General features: G+C 41.3%; 1 protein-coding gene across 4 annotated transcripts in view; it reads left to right on the top strand.

The window, feature by feature from the left end:
• Positions 1-16,072, top strand: part of ADIPOR2 (adiponectin receptor 2) — a 56,596-nt gene extending 40,524 nt beyond the window's left edge. For all 4 annotated transcript variants that reach the window (XM_077468893.1, XM_077468896.1, XM_077468891.1 and 1 more), the window contains exons 3-8: positions 1,996-2,115; positions 4,747-4,918; positions 10,652-10,838; positions 10,931-11,118; positions 14,471-14,664; positions 15,384-16,072. In XM_077468893.1, coding sequence (XP_077325019.1) covers positions 1,996-2,115; positions 4,747-4,918; positions 10,652-10,838; positions 10,931-11,118; positions 14,471-14,664; positions 15,384-15,512 — 990 coding nt within the window. In that variant the 3' untranslated portion in view covers positions 15,513-16,072. The remainder of the gene's footprint in view (positions 1-1,995; positions 2,116-4,746; positions 4,919-10,651; positions 10,839-10,930; positions 11,119-14,470; positions 14,665-15,383) is intronic.
• Positions 16,073-17,208: the final 1,136 nt, after the last annotated feature.

Genomic DNA, 17,208 nt, shown 5'->3' with positions numbered 1-17,208 from the left:
TAGTATGTTTAGGGTGGTTGTCCTGCTGGAAAGTGAACCTCTGCTCCAGTCTAAAGTCTCTTTTTGCAGACTGTAACAGGTTTCCTTCTAAGATTGCCCTGTATTTGGCTCCATCCATCTTCCCATCAGCTTCCCTGTCCCTGCTGAAGAAAAGCATCCCCACAACATGATGCTGCCACCGCCATGAATGGTGTGTTTAGTTTGTACAGTGTTAGTTTTCCGCCACACATAGCATTTTTCTTTTTAGGCCAAACAGTTCAATTTATGACTCATCTGACCAGAGCACCTTCTTTCACATGTTTGCTGTGTCCCCCACGTGGCTTTTTGCAAACAGGACTTCTTTTGGCTTTCTTTCAACAATGGCTTTCTTCTTGCCACTCTTACATGAAGACCAGATTTGTGGAGTGCACAACTAATAGTTGTCCTGTGGACAGATTCTCCCACCTGAGCTGTGGATCTCTGCAGCTCCTCCAGAGTTACCATGGGCCTCTTGGCTGCTTCTCTGATTACTGCTCTCCTTGCCCGGCCTGCCAGTTTAGGTGGACGGCCATGTCTTGGTAGGTTTGCAGTTGTGTCATACTCTTTCCATTTTCGAATGATGGATTGAACAGTGCTCTGTGAGATGTTCAAAGCTTGGGATAATTATTTTTATAGCCTAACTCTCCTTTAAACTTCTCCACAACTTTATCCCTGACCTGTCTGGTGTGTTCCTTGGCCTTTGTGATGCTGTTTGTTCACTAAGCTTCTCTAACAAACCTCTAAGGGCTTCACAGAACAGGTGTATTTATATTGAGATTAAATTACACAGGTGCACGCTATTTACTAATAAAGTGACTTCTGAAGGTAATTGGTTCCACTAAATTTTAGTTAAGGGTATCAGAGTAAAGGGGTCTGAATACAAATGCATGCCACGTTTGTCAGATATTTATTTGTATAATATTTTAAAAAACATTTTATCATTTTCCTTCCACTTCACAATTATGTGAGACTTTGTGTTGATCTATATCACATCACATCAAATCCCAATGAAATACATTCATATTTTTGGTTGTAACATGACAAAAAGTGGAAAATTTCAAGGGGTGTGACTACGGTTTCAAGTCACTATATATATATATATATATATATATATATATATATATATATATATATATATATATATATATATATATATATATATATATATATATATATATATATATATATATATATATATATATATACCCTGACCCTCCCATTTTCTTTGAGTTGATTCTTTGAAGTCCGGCTGCAGCGCCATATCTTACTCTGGCGTAACCCGGGGCCCCTATTAGCGTTCAGCCTGTTCTGTACATATCTGGCATTTCTGAAGTGATGCCTGGAAATGCAGGGACACTTGCCTATAGATCAGGGCTGATTGGGGTGGCAGATATGAGCCAGTGTGAACTCCCTAGCCTTGAATATCATCTGATAACCATTTACTGTCACTTTGCAGCCTGCACCCTAGAAGGCCGGGGCATCTGTACTGAGTTGTAGAGGACACTCCCTCGAATCACACTGCTGCTGCTTAAAGGATTTGCCAAGCTGACAATATTATGTTCTGATTAGGTTGGCTTCTACAGTGATCACTGTGTGGGTCACTTGAGATCCTAAAAGCTTGAATAAGTCTGTAAATGTGTCAGTTTATTGAATTGGAGAATATTTTGTTATAGTAGATTGTAGCATGGGTGGTAGGACTGCTCAATTCGGTATCTAGCATTTGCCTATATTGTTATACCCCCCCCCCCCCACCAACTGGCTTAATGATCGGCGACACATCTGGTCGTATATGTCTCATCCACCTTAATTGTTCTCCTAGATACAGCCAACCTACAGATGCACTGCACATGTCATGCTTGGAAATTGTTGCTTCTCCACTTCTCTTTAGTATGGACATAAATGTGAGATATAAAATGTATAGATTCATGATCTGGAACGTTTGATTTAGCTGTGTTTTTATATTTTCTTGTGTTGCAGATATCGGAGGAATGTGACAGTATAGAGGAACCGGTGCAGGAGGATGAAGGCTTTATGGGAATGGCGCCTCTCCTGCAGGCTCATCATGCCATGGAGCGGGTGGAGGAATTTGTCTGTAAGGTATGCAGACAGAACTTGATATCCTAATCCTATGTGTCTGATTGGAAAATGTCCAACCACAAGCACTGTCTTCTCTGGCAGCTGGGTGGCGTAGGGGTACTTGCTTTCCTCTTTCGAAGAAATGAAGTAAATGTTTGGGCAATGCTTTTTTTCAGATGGTTACAAAAAAGGAGCAAACCTTGTGGCCTGGCAGTGGGGTAAACAAATAGAATTTTGAAGTGCGAGAAGGAGGTGCTATTTCACCCAGTATAGATCTTTAGTTATAGATGGAGGGATCCTCGGCACAAGGAAGGGAGGGTGTCACCAGGACAGGATATAAGGGCTGAAATGGGCAGCAGTAAAGACCTGACAGAGGATTTATCCCTTCCCTTCTACATTTACTGCTAAAATATGGAATTCAGCCTTATAGGCATCTTCCTGCAACAAAGGAAGATGCCTTTTGTTCTGCGCTGGGGATTTGCCAGACCTCAATCTCTGTGGAAGGAGGCAACAGCCACTCATTGGATCTTGCACTGTCTGCTGGGACATCAGCAGCAGGTAACATGTAAACCTTGCGCCTCGCTTTCCTTAGAGCCTCAGAGACTTGCATCTTCAGTGACGTCAGTTTCTATTTCAGCACAATGTCACTGGTGATTACAGGCATTCACATTTCCTGTAATCAGGATGAGCGTTTATGATGTGGTGGGGGAAGAAAGACTTCATGGGGAGGTATCCTAAGGACATACTCCATGGAGTCATAGTGAGATTTTTCTTGGTAATGCTCCATGTGATCTCAAGAGTTGGAGCTTCCGTCTTCTCCTTGGTGAGACATGCATACTTTGAGCTCATAAGGGTTTCTTTTAAGAGTTTTTTTGTGCATCTTTAAAGACGTACTATCACCTGTGGGTTTGGATCTTTCCCAGGGAACACATCACGTAAGCTAAAAATACGACTAAACCGCAAGCAAAAACGCTTAATTTTTTGCACCGAATTGTTCTCAGTCACAGCGTTAAGCGGTTTTCAGTTGCTGTCCTTGAACACTGCTCTGTATTCTATAAGACAACATCATCGCAGCCATGCAAGGCTAATATTGGGACTTTCTGGTAGCTAAAAATGTGTGCATTTGTTTTCTACCCATGGAGAAGAGGCCTTTGGATATTGCAAACAGTGGTGGATAATCTGCCATGTAAGCCATAGCCAGTCAGAATTTAAAGCAGAGGTCCACCCTAATTAACAGTACTAGGTCTATGTGATCCCTCCCTTCCCTAATCGCTAGGTAACCCCCTTACCTTTCTGCTGTCTTCTTCTGTTTTCTTCTTCTTTCAAATTTTCTGCCTCCTGGAGATTCCGGAAAGGGGCGGAGCCGCTGTGGAAATGGGCGGGGCTTCATCGGCAGGTCACTTCTTCCTGTCTGCCGCAGGGGCTCCTGGGATCGTTTTTTTTTCTTTTTCCCAGGAGTCTGTGCGGCGCCCAGGCTGAGTTGTTGTGTTCGCTCGAGCGGATTGATCTGCGCATGCGCGAGATCGCAGCTCATAGGGGCGGTGCATGATGGGAGTTTAGAGGACTGTGCCCCGGAAGACAATGCCTGTGGGCTTCACATGCCCACAGGCAAAATGGAAAACGCCTGGAGACGTTTTCCTAGGCAGTTTTGAAGAAAGAAAAAGACTTGGAAGAGAATCGGACAGCACATAGAAGTATGTGAAATATTTAGAAAACTTAATTTAACACATTATTGCGAGAAAAAAAAAAAAAACGGCGGTGGAACCCCGCTTTAAATTTATGGAATAAAAGTGAGTGTACAATTAGTGGTGACCCATGTAACCAAACGGCAATCCCTTTGGATTTATTGATGGGATTTAAATTGAAGTTTGAGATGGTCTCCTTCCTGCAGCTAAGGGTGTTTATTTTTTCCAAGCTTGGGTTACTCTGGGAATGACTCGTGTTTTTGGGCCTTGAGCCAGAGGTAATCGGATGCCTGACCATTACAGCTCGGGTAACTGTCTGACCTAATGCCAATAACTACGCTGTCTCTAGAGTGTGCATAACAGCACTGTACAGGGTTCTGCCTTTAAGCAAGTCATAGACTGTTCAAATTAACCATGCATGGGCAGGCTTATTGTGCCCAAGTTGATCGCTCAACTGGGTACAACCAGTCTGTCAGCTTTTGTCTGTGTACCGGCTGGGATGGCTCACCCAACACCACTGCCAGGAGAACACAATAGCTTCATGGGAGGCTTCCCCCATACGCACTGACTGTGTTTATGGGGGAATCAACCTGTAGTTGCAGGAAAGAAAATCGCACCATCTTTGGCTGGCTATACGGTCATAATTGCTGATCAACTGGATGCTCGTGTCTGTATGAACATGAATTTAGGCAGTGGATAGTGTAGCAGCTGTCAGACTTTACCTCTAACATTGAACTCCAAATTGCCTTGTTCTTGGATTTAGCACCAATGTACTCTATGACCTATTTTGCTCCTCAACTTTGCTGCATCCTATTGTGCCACCAACAGCGCATTCCCTAGCTCAGTACTTTTTAGGTGAGCTTCTAGAAAGGTCCTGCTAACTCACAAATGTTTAATGCATGTGTCCACCTTGGTGTGTTGCCTTTTTTCTTTTGCACCTCTTACATCTTTTCCCCCATCTATACAGGTGTGGGAGGGTCGATGGCGAGTCATCCCCCATGATGTTCTCCCTGATTGGCTGAAGGACAATGATTACCTCCTACATGGTCACCGCCCACCCATGCCTTCCTTTAGGGCGTGCTTCAAGAGCATCTTCAGGATACATACAGAGACCGGCAACATCTGGACCCATCTTCTCGGTAAGGTTAAAAAGAACAGGGAATCGTTATCCACCATTCATCTGCCAGAAAAGGTACTTGGTAAAAGAGATTATGTCCAAAAGAAAACAAAACCATTCAGAGTGCAGCTGTCATGCGTCTGTAATTGGCTGTTTCTGCGCTCTGTAATTTCTTTTGTAGCTGCAGAAAATTCACATTTGCACATTTCTCTCCGGGGCCCCGCCATGTACTATTGTAGTCTCCAAGCAGGACGGACGTCCTGAGTTCAAATCTAAGTTTTCTGTACAGAATACACACCACTGAAGTCACACTGGCTATAATTGCGTTATTAAAATATCCCTGTATTTATGGTTTGATCTGCATCCTGGAAATAACATCATATGTTTTCATCATCCTTATTCTAACTTTATCCCCTTCTCCTTCATTCATAACATTATAGGACGGAGACAGAGCACCATGTGTGCCTCGCCCCTCCTCTCTTGTGTAATTGTGAGTCATTGTTTTCTTAATAACACCCAACACTATGCTGTGGTGTAACTACTCCTCCCTGTGCCTGTTATTTCTTCATATCCATTGTATCGCGACTCCTTTTCCTAGCTCCCCACCCCATGTAAAAACTCACAATGTACTTCTGTGTGTTGAACTGGGAAAGGCAGGTTGACTTAAAAATATGGCCGCTGTTCAAATCGATGGGTAAGAAAAATAGGAAATGGGCAGAGCGAATTCCCCAGCACGCAGTACAGCTGGATGGCTTATAAAGCTTAGTTTAAACCTTGTCAACATTTTGGTACCGTGCTGTTTAGTGTACTACCCTGTCTACATACAGCTTTCCTGTGCTAGCTTTTACATTGATCTGAAGGACTGCTATTTTTTTGCTTTGTTGGATTTGGTTATTATTCCCTCTTGGTTAATTTATTATACCAATTAAAGTGTCTTAATTTACTTTTTTGGTCAATCGGCTAGGGCTGCACCTAATGATTATTTTCATACTCTATTAGTTGGCCGATTGTTTCAATTAATCGGTTAATAACCTTAAAAAAAATAAAAAAAAAGTGGGTCAAATTAACGTTCATTTTCAACCACAGTGACGGGAAAATTTGGAAATAGAAAACTTTTTAGTCAAAGGAATTTTCAGACCGTGGATGTGGTTTTCGTTCAGATATTACATTCATTTTAAAAACAAGTGAAAATTTCAAACAAAATTCTTTCATTCAGCGAATGTACAAAGATTTTTAGTCTGAATATTCTCATCCGAAATTGATCTGTGTGACCAACATAAGGCTAGGTACACACCTATACAGTTTGCTATTGATCTATTTCTGCAGTGCTTTTTACGCACGTGATTTTACGGCAATTTGCATTTTTTTTTTTTTGGGCAGATTAAAAAACACAAATTGCTGCAAAAATGCATTACATGTTTTTCTGCAGCTTCTCCATTTGAAGTATATTGAACCAATAAAGCACCATTTTGCGTTTTAGAAGTCCCTGATCCTTTCAAATGTGAACGTGTCCCATAGGAAACCATGGAAATGAACTGTAGTGCATTTCTGCAAAAAGCGCCAAAAAACACATAGATGTGAACCAGGTAGAAGACGTTTAGTAACATAATGGGGTTAAAAAAAAAAACTAACATTAGCCCTTTATAGTAGAAAAAGCAGATAATCACTACTGAAAGGGGTTAATGTTTTTTACTGTAGAACAGTCTTTTTGTATTATAAAGGGCTCATTTTAGTTTTTTTTTTTTTTTTTTTTTTAACCCATTATGTTGCTAGCCGATTAATCGATTATGAAAACGGTAATCGATTTCATAATCGATTAGTTGTTTCAGCCCTACAATCGGCACCAATTATACCTGTTAATCTTGTCAGAAATCTTGAACTTCCTTTGCTTGCTGCCTGTTCAAAATGAGGGGTTATGGTAATGAGAAGGAGGAATCCTAGTGATGATCGGGTTATATGGGGGGATGGATGAGAAAGGTCTGTGTGCTTTGTAGTCCATTGAACATTGAAGTAGGCAGGAGTGACACCACATGCCTGGGATCTCAGAGTATGGTGAGGGGAGGAGGAGTTATGGTAATAGAAAGATGGGGAATGAGTAGATGGACAATGAAAAGTCTCTGTTCTGTAATCCACCAGAAGTGAAGTAGGCAGGGCTGACACCACATGCTTGTGAATTTGCAGCTGTGTTGCTATGTCAGGTTGAAGCGCACTAGATTTCTGGCACATAAACACACATATCTTTCTGTGCTTGCAGCATGTTTAGAGGGATACCACATAGAACAATCTGCATGTATTCTAGAAATGTACTAAATATCCGTTTTTTTTTTTTTTTTTTTTTTGATCTTTTACATATGAAAACCAAAAATGTTGACACCATTTAATTTTTTTATTTTATTTTTTATGCTCCAAAGACCTGGGTGCTAGTGTCAGCTGTCACACTGCACTTGGGACCACAGTAAACCACCATTAAGTGTCCAAACTTCTCAAGGAATGGGCAGCTCTTGCCACAAACCGGGCAATTTGTTGTCTATTTTAGGTTAAACGAAAAGACAAGAATGCCTTGAAGTGTGTGTGCGCTTTATGAAGTATGTAGTCCTTTTGTATAAAAATGAGAAGTTTACCCATAACGACTTGATCTAAAATGTTCTTTAGCAAGGAGCATACATTTTTACAATAATTCTGCTACCAAAGTTGGTGTGCTGTAAATTACCTGCGTTTCATCAGAATGTGTAACGGAAGTGACGCTTCATCACCGCCATCTTGCTAGACCCCGCACTCCTCCATAGTAAGGCTACACTGAGAAGGGGGAAAGCTGACATCTTGTTACACCCACCGGAGTTTTGCATTTTACACTTATTCTTAACAGTAAAGGGAGTTTATATAGTAAAATACAGCACTTAGAATTTTGTCTGACTGGTTATATGTTGAATCTTAAAAGCAGTGGCAATCCTGCTTATCTCATAGGTTTGCCAATCTGACAGAAGTTCGCAGATGTTAAAATTCAACATCTAACCAGTCAGACTGCGTTCGCAGTACTGCATTTCACTATATAAACTCCCTTTACTGTTAAAAAGAAGTTTAAAATGCAAAACTCCGGTGGGTGTAACAAGATGTCGGCTTTCCCTCTTCTCTGTATCCTTACTATGGAGGAGTATGGGGTGTAGCAAGATGGCGGCGACGGAACGTCACTTCTGCTACACATTCTGATGGGTCGCCTAGTCTGACGAAACACCTGCAGTGTTGTGCCTGTTCCTTTTTGCCAGGAGGCTGCCATTTTGCTGAAGCCCAGAGCCCCTGGGCAGCTGTAAATCTTTAGGCTGCCAACAGATCGACCTCTACAAATTTGGCACAGTGCACAAAAATATAGAGATCAACTGAGCTTGTGCAGAGCAGTGGGAGACGGTGTATTACTGGATTTTAAAACGGATATGCACTTTTACCGTTTTACATAGCTATACCTGCAAAAGAGGGCAGCCTGAAGTGATCTATCAGGACATCATTTTCTGACTAAAACTTCACTTTAAGAGGTGTGCTCAAGAGTAAAGCAATCGCTTGTAAAATTCAAAGTTGGGTTTAAAACACTGAGCCAGATGCACAGAACGTTTCAGGTATCAAAACGCCGTCGGTTAGTAATACATGACTTGATGTTTCCAGAGCCACCTGAGACTACTACGTACTTCATCAGGACAAAGTGCTCTGTCCTTTGTTTTACACAAGCAGCTTCTTTTCTGTCCAGCCTTATTAAGTGCTAAAGAGCTTTTCTCTTTCCAAAGGCAAGTTGACTTTCCAAAAATAATCTTAGAAGATCCTAAAATAAGCTGCAGCACAATCCTTGTGGTCATTCCTGTTTTATAACAGACAATATCAGCAACGTGGTCATTATAAAATTTTTTTTTTTTTTTTTTTTTTTTTTTTCCCCCTCCCTTTCCAGATCCTCTTATATTGCACACTGATTGTGTGTGGATAACACCAGCCCATAGACCTCAACCATCTGAGATAATCTAGGGGCCCCTAACTGTGCCTGTGAAAGCCTATTGAAATCTTGAGGGGGGGAGGCGGCGCTATCTAAGACTGGTTCTTAAAATTTCTCCAAACTATATCCAGACCTGTGCTGGAAGGTATAAGTAATTAAAACAGTTGGATTATATAGGACACTGTTGAGAAATGAAAAGTCTCAGCGTGTTCTACAAATCAGGCATATGACGCAGTTGTTGGGTGTAGTTGCATTGGGGAAGGGCTGAAACTGTGCATTTATATTGGTGAGAATTTTATTTATTTAATCTCGGTGAACTAGTTATGGTCACACAAAGCTGTGTTTGTGGTACAGTAATTAGACACAATTGCACAAAATGCATTTTGTGTACAGTCCCTTGATGCGTTCGGCGTCTAATTACGAAGGTAACAAAGCTGCCATGCCACCAAAAAAGGTACTTTTTTACAGGTGTTCCTGGGTGAAACGTACAAATTTTTACTTTTTTTTTTTTTTTTGCGATTGGTTCTAGATTAATTTCGGACAACATTTTTTGTATGCATTGTCCATCTGTTTTGCCAGTGGCATGGTGGTATTTAGAAATAAGAGGAAGGGTGATGAATATGTGATGGGAGATTTAGCCTAAACAAAGGCAGCTGCTCACAGCAGACTGTATACAAGCTGCTTCCTGAACCTCCCAGGGTTATCTGATCATCTGTACTGGTGTTAGTCTGCCCCCTACTGGCAGCATTATAGTGGTACTTCTCTGCAAAATGTTTGGTATGCCAAGTGGGGATAAAGACTCTATCCAAGCGGAACCCTGTATTATTCATTTCTAAAACACTAAAAAAATTACGCCTTTTCTTTAAAAATGACACTGGTCAAAACCAAATTATTTTTTTTTTTTTTGGTTTTTTATTTTTTGCTTTGGTTTTTCCACCATTTTATTTTGTTTATTTTTTTTATTTTTACTTGTTTCCATTTTATTAATAATTTTTTTATATAATGTGCACTTTTGTGCAGAGAAATGTTTCCAGTTTTATAAATGGGTACCTAACGCACAAATCGTAATCTAGACGGGTGGAAATATTCAAAGCAGAAGTACAACAAACTTTATTTTAACAATTCAGTGGATTAATTTTTTTTTTAACTTACTTCCTCCTTTGTTACATACCCTCCGAGTATAGATCTGTTTCTCCAGAACATGTTAAAGTCACTTACTGTTTATTAGTTCATGACCTCTGCTGGAAGTCTGTTCCAAGCAGAGGTAGTGAAGTATGTTCCAAGCTGATGTAGGTATCTATCTAAATCTTTTATTGGCTTCTTATAATGTCCCTCCAGCCGCATTTAACTAGGAGGCCCAGCCCTGCTTGCCAGACAGTGCCTTTGAACAGTGCGGTCATTCACTATGCATGTGCTTACAAGAGGGAAGAGAATGATTTTATCGGTCTTTATTGTCCAATCATCAGATTGTGGGGAGGAAAGAGGACTAAAAGCAGAAATTCTCCATGTCCCACCTCCCTTCCAATCATCATGGATGAAGGCGTAGCATTATGGGTATCAGATCACAATTATATTTTATTTAATCAGATTAGTGCAATTGCCATTATGGGGGCAGAAAGGTGGAATGGCGGATGCTTGCCACTTTAAGAGTTTTGGGCCAAATAAGTGAGCTCCTGAAATTCTGACTTTAACTGAAGTTCCACTTCTGTCCCTATATGACTACGGATGCTTGACCAGCAGAGATGAATTCAGCACTATAACTTGCCTTTGTGTTTGTTGCAGGTTGTGTCTTCTTCCTATGTCTGGGTATTTTCTATATGTTTCGGCCCAACATGGCATTCATCGCTCCGGTACAGGAAAAGGTGGTGATTGGGGTCTTTTTTCTGGGTGCCATCCTTTGCCTTTCATTCTCCTGGCTATTTCATACAGTGTACTGCCATTCGGAGGGCGTGTCCCGTGTCTTCTCAAAGTAAGTTTCTGCCCCGATATCAATAGAGAATTTATCTTGTAATGCTGCCTTTCCTGTAAAATTTGACCTTTCTATTCTTTCTCTCACTCCAGGTTGGATTACTCTGGAATTGCACTTCTCATCATGGGCAGCTTTGTTCCGTGGCTTTACTACTCGTTTTACTGCAACCCACAGCCATGTTATATCTACCTAATCATCATCTGCGTCCTGGGGATTGCCGCCATCGTTGTATCGCAGTGGGACCTCTTTGCAACGCCTCAGTATCGTGGAGTGAGGGCTGGTAAGCACCTCATGTGATAGAAACTGCTACAAGTATAGAACTGTGAGCAAACCTTTCTATTTTCATTTTGGATAGAGCAAGGGAGGGCTATAATGGTCCAATTTTTTTTTTTGTCATCTTTGTCCCATTGCTGAGATTTTCTTTTGCTTCCTGCCCCAAAGCCAAACGGGAAGTGAGAGGAAATCTCTTAACATTAAGGGTATTTTTTGGGGTTCCCCAGAACTAGTATCCCTATGGGAAGACTTCCCCAATATTACTTTTCTGGGGACAACCCAAAATGTAGGACTTTCTTTACCATTATCATTGAAAGTGAAAGTAAAACAGGACAAACGGAGGGGGGGTGTCCAACTGGGGCACGGGTAGAAATAAAACCTGACAGGTGTCCTAATCCCTCTCCACTCTATCCAAAACTGAAAAAAAAAAAAAAAATTTGCCTTTTGGTTATACTTTAAAGTTTAATGATACAGGGGGACTCAGAAAAATAAAAACGGCTGTGGTAATGCCAATGACTGATGGACTGTCCTCCTTTTTCTTTTTTTTCTTTTTTTTTTTTGTATACATAGTCCCACTTTTAAAGAAAAATAACTGAACAGCTTTATCCAAGGTTCTAGCTTTCAGCAGATTGTTATAATCTCTGTCTGCCCATCCTGCCACTCCATGAAATTCAGGGAGTCACCGCAAAAGGAAGTGAAAGTCCTCCCAGTGGGTACACGAATGACACTAAAAACATGACATTTTAGGATGTTTAAACTCAACTCCAGCCTTTCACAATTGTACAGGCTCCTATTTTTTAGTGAATTTGTTTACTCTGATTTCACTGCAAACTGTGGATTCTTACAATATGCATTTGGAGCTGCGGCAAGTCAGAACACCCATAATTTCCTCGCTGGAGGATTTGTGTCACCATCTAGCCCCTACCGCTCCAGACTGACAGTCCCTGGCATGCCTCCTCCCATTCATTGTATATCCGTTTCAGTGCTGTTCATGAAGCCTCTGCATCACATGTGGACATTACCTTGGGCAGTCTGATGGCCATCCACCCAACAAGGCATTTTGATATTTACAAAACTCCTCCCAAGGGCCAGCCAACTGCTTATATCAGGGCTGAGGGATTTTGAGAGGCGTACTGACACCCTACTGGCCCCTCCCACTAGTCATGATCTGCCTGCGTTTATATAAAGACGCACAGAGATCCAGTGATTACACCACTAGGTCTAAAATAAGGTCTGTAATGAAAAGGATAGGTGTTATTTCAATATGTCATTAGCATATTGATAAGGTAGGGGAAAATCAAGGGAGGAAAAGGCCAGAGTCCTAAAGAAATATAAGCTGTAGCTCCACTCATAAATTCTATAATAAACCTGTTATTTTTACATAAGGAAACCGTGCCAATACTTTGTCAGGCTGTGTCTTTTTGACTGACTATAGTCCCACTCGCTGAACCTAATCCCCGGAGAAAAGTACACTGGCCTGTCGGAAGATCTAGGAGATGTTGGGTCAGATGGCGGCTTTTAAGATTTGTAATTGGAGTGTTTTGATCATCTTGGCTCTGCGGTGTAATCTCCTACCCTTCCTGCCATCTAATACTTCCTGCTGGGATCTAACTCCTCGTACAGCTAATACTCGGCGTGTAAATCTCGCTCTACCAGACTCAAATAATCATTTCAGTTGTTTGTAATGTCAGAGTCAGCAGTGATATAAAATTTAGTCTATAAGAAGTGATGTTCAATGTATAATTTCATTGGAAAATACTTCCTGCAATACGAAGTCAGAGGGGCAGAACCACAGTCATTTTTTAATTTAAAGTGCTACCCCACTTTTGTGTTAAACTCCAGTCAGTGCAGCTTACATATGCAAGTTTTCAACAATGTAAGAGTTCACAGATTACATCACCACACTGAAGCCAATTAAATCTAAATTGTATTGGCTTTTTTTTTTTTGTAATTAAAAGGTGTTTTTATTGTCAAAGGGTGAAAAGTGACCCTGACCCTGGAATTCAGCTTGTAACGTGACCACACAAGGAGTTTTACTTCCCTTCTTCCCTTATGTGACCACACTCAGTCTTTTCTTCTCTAGTATAGCATAGCTTGTTTAAAGGGTAACCATAGCAAGAAATATTTTCTATCTGTATGGGGTTACAATGCAACTCTGATTTCACTACCGAACAGTGTTGTCACTCTTTTAGAGAGTAGGGAAAACAAAAAACAAATCTACTGCCAATAGCAACAGATAATCCAGAGGGAACTCGGGGAAAACAAAACCGATGTGGTAATGCCACCTATAGGAGTCACTTTACTGTGTTCTAGTAGAGAAGAATAAGGGGGATTGCAGTCCCACTGTTAAAGACCTAATGAATTTACTTCCTCTTTCATTCCCTGCAAAGGTAAAGCATAATGGACTACTATGCATCGCATAGTAGCCCATTATGTGTCACTTACCTGACACAGGAGCCAGCGAAGTCACTGCTGTCCCCTGTAGTCCGCCACATCCATCTTCTCGGTGGGCTCCGCAGCTGTCAGTCGGCGAAGCCGCGATGACGTCACTCCCGCGCATGCGCAGGGGAACCGCCACTCGCGGCATATCGCTGTTGACTGCGGCGCGCTCGGTGACAGAGGTGCCTGTCTTTCGGCAAATCTCTCCTAAACCGTGTAGGTTTAGGAGATATTTCTTGGACCTAAAGGTAAGCCTTAATCTAGGCTTACCTGTAGGCCAAAGTGTGTTGTAAGGGTTTACAACCACTTTAACAGGGCGGCACAGTGGTGTAGTGGGTAGTACTCTCTCCTAGCAGTAAAAAGGGTCGCTGGTTCGAATCCCAACCTTGATACTAACTGCCTGGAGTTTGCATGTTCTCCCTGTGCCTGCGTGGGTTTACATCGGTTTCCTCCCACACGCCAAAGACATGCTGGTTAATGTTAATTGGCTTCTGTCCAAAATTGGCCCTAGTATATGAATGTGAGTTGGGGACCTTGGATTTTGGGCTCCTTAAGAGTAGACACCGATGTGAGTGTGCGATGTATGTGTGGAGGGCTGCGTACATTGACGGTGCTATATAGGTACCTTTAAATAATATATAAGCATCTTAATGAGACACAATGTGCAGGGATAGTAACAATTGTAGACACGCACCCACACTCACTCAGGTTGAACTGGATGGACTGGTGTCTATATTCACCCTTACTATGTATGGCTTGTGTAACTGAGTGTGCACATGTGTAGCAATACATTGTAACTCAGAACCAGTTTAATTAGCTATTTTTCCACTGCATTGAGTGCTGAGGATTTTTTGTTTTACTCATCCATATGCTTGTTGCATAACCTGGTTACATGCCTGTTCTTCTATCGTCCTCCGCAGGTGTGTTTGTGGGTCTGGGCCTCAGCGGGATCATCCCCACGTTGCACTTTGTCATTGCCGAGGGGTTCCTGAAAGCCGCTACCATGGGCCAGATTGGCTGGTTGATTCTCATGGCAAGCCTGTACATCACAGGGGCTGCCCTGTATGCGGCCCGCATTCCTGAACGATTCTTCCCTGGAAAGTGTGATATCTGGGTAAGAGCTGCAGACCATTGAAGTGTCTTTTTTAGCTACTACAGATTGAGAGATTTTAAGTAATTCTTCATATTTTTACATTTACACCTGTATAATTGTGACTACTTTTAGTATCTAAATCGAATTTTTGCTGTTGCTGGAGATTTATCTTCACTTCCTGTCTAGTGAAACCATTGCTGCTGGAACAGGAAGCAAATGTAAATCTCTCTAACATTCGCATGGCATAGCAGTAAAAAATAAAATCCCCAAAGAGGCTATAATTTTTGCCTACCACCTTTCCCGAACAAAGTTTGTTTTATTTTTTTTGTTTTTATTTTTTGTTTTCTTTTTAGACCTACACTTTAAGACCAAACTATATTTATTTTTAAAGCTTTGTAATTGGGATGAAGGCATAGGTCTTGGCAATCAACTGCTCATGATAGCAGTCATGCACAATGCAGCTGTCAGCAGCCTTTAGCCCCATATACGATTTTTTTTTTTCCTTCAGATTTACCAAAACCATATAATATGAGGTCAAATCTTAGGAGTTTAAATTTGCAATCAGGCAGGCCCTTGCACTACATGATTTTGGTAAATCTGAAGACAAAAATCATCAGAAAATATGATGGTGTGTATGGGGCTTTAGAAAAGATGTTTATACAGGGAATTCTATGACCTCTATTTTAAATAACAAAAGAAAGTTCTAGCCCTTAACTTTTTTTCTCCCTCTCTCTTCACAGTTTCACTCCCACCAGCTGTTCCATGTGTTTGTCGTGGCTGGAGCTTTCGTCCACCTACACGGAGTCTCCAACCTCCAGGAATTCCGCTTCACAGTGGGTGGTGGTTGCGCAGCCCAGGAGGTGCTGTAAGAACCTGGCCGCCATGAAGGGGGGAATGCAATACAGTCCAAGAACAACCTACCGCACAGGGGTGGGAGAGAGCAGTTTCTCACCCAGCCGTGCAAAGGAGCAGAGGTGAAATGGAGGCAGACGCACAAATGCCCAGACAAACTGTGGAACTAAACCATCTTACCTCAAACATACAGCACCGAGTGTATGAAGTTTAATTTATTCCTGGGGAGCGGGTCACATCTCTTTTACCCTTTCCGATTTGGAGGGGAAGGGGAGGGGGGGTTATGGTCTCTCCACACTGACGCGGTTTAAATTATACTCTGCAGCTTGAGCTTCCGACCGAAAGATTCTTGCGTGTCTCGTGGTCAAATGTCCAAACATCTATTTATTTTTGTAACTACTTCTTCTGGAATGGGGTGGGGGGTCTTTAATAATTATTTTATTATGTTTGTTTTTAACCTCTGGTAAGGTTCTCGATTTGTATTCATGGTGGTGTTTCTGTTCTGTGATAATTTCTGGGAAGACTTGCAAGGGATGGTCGGCAGATCTGTGCAAATAAAACATACAAAAATTTCTAATTTTCTCTTTAAAATGTAAAATGTTTCTAGACCTTTTCAGAAATAGATGTGACAAGTTTAAAGACAAAATTACAAAGCTTCTGTTATGTTTAAGGATTATCTGTACCGTTCACTGTTTCATGGACATGTTTTGCACAAGCGTGGAGCAGGGTGTGCTGGTGATTGGTGGATTGTGGGAATTCATCCCGAGACAAAGCAGTTGCTGTCTTGGGGGAATTTGTTGGGTCTTACTCTATGATTTAATGACATAAGATCATAGAGGGTTTCTCATTTTAATGGAGGCCTAGGATGTGATCCCATAGTGGAACCACAAACAAAAGGCTTCATAAAATATCTTGCACATTGGATGTGGAACAAAAAAAAAATGTTTGTCTGTACAGGGTACGTTGGTGGGTTTTTCACTATAAAATGATCAAGTAAATATAGCTTATAAAAAAACTAAAAAAATAAAAAAAAAACTACTTGGGACAAAAACTCAATTTTTGGGGACCCAGACTGTGGCCCCATTGCAGAGCCACAACCATTGATAACAAACGGATCCTCCAGGATGTCAAACAGTGGATGTGTAGGAAGAAATAGGGCAAAGTGTTGAGCAGTCATGTTGAATCCTCTTCTCTATAACACATGGATTTGAATACATTTTTAGTTTCATATTCAAATCTAACTCGAGGCAAAGAGTTCAGTGATGTGATTAGTGATTTTTATCCATGTGTTTTTTTTTTTTTTTTTGCATGCTCCCTTTGGCAAAAAAAAGAGCTGTGGGGTAAGCCTGAGTATAAATCCACAGTTTCCCACCTGCATGCTGTTTTGTTCATATCTGCACAACCAATAGGATGGACATTTATCTATTATAAGGTCTACTTGGGCAACATCAACAAGACTTGGGGATGTTTAAAAAAAACTTGTACAGGCTAAGACTCAAACAGCTCTTGGGCTTCAGTTCATTTAAAAGTGGGCTATCATACGATATAAAGAACACAAACTTTGTAAAAGAAATGCACAGTGTTCAGGGAGAAATTTAAATGCAAGATTTTCAGTCTGGTGTTTTTATGGCCTCTGTCAAGTTCAGGTTAGCCCCCTCGACTAGAATAATTATTTTTTGCATTAAAAAAAAATGTAGTAGTAGTAGCAGGGGG

The sequence above is a fragment of the Lithobates pipiens genome, unplaced genomic scaffold (assembly GCF_037356315.1).
Source record: "Lithobates pipiens isolate NorthernLeopardFrog02 unplaced genomic scaffold, aLitPip1_a1.2 Scaffold_8, whole genome shotgun sequence".
NCBI classification, from domain to species: Eukaryota; Metazoa; Chordata; class Amphibia; order Anura; family Ranidae; genus Lithobates; species Lithobates pipiens.
Note: the sequence above shows the minus strand (reverse complement) of the source record. Positions and strands in the feature narration are given on the sequence as shown.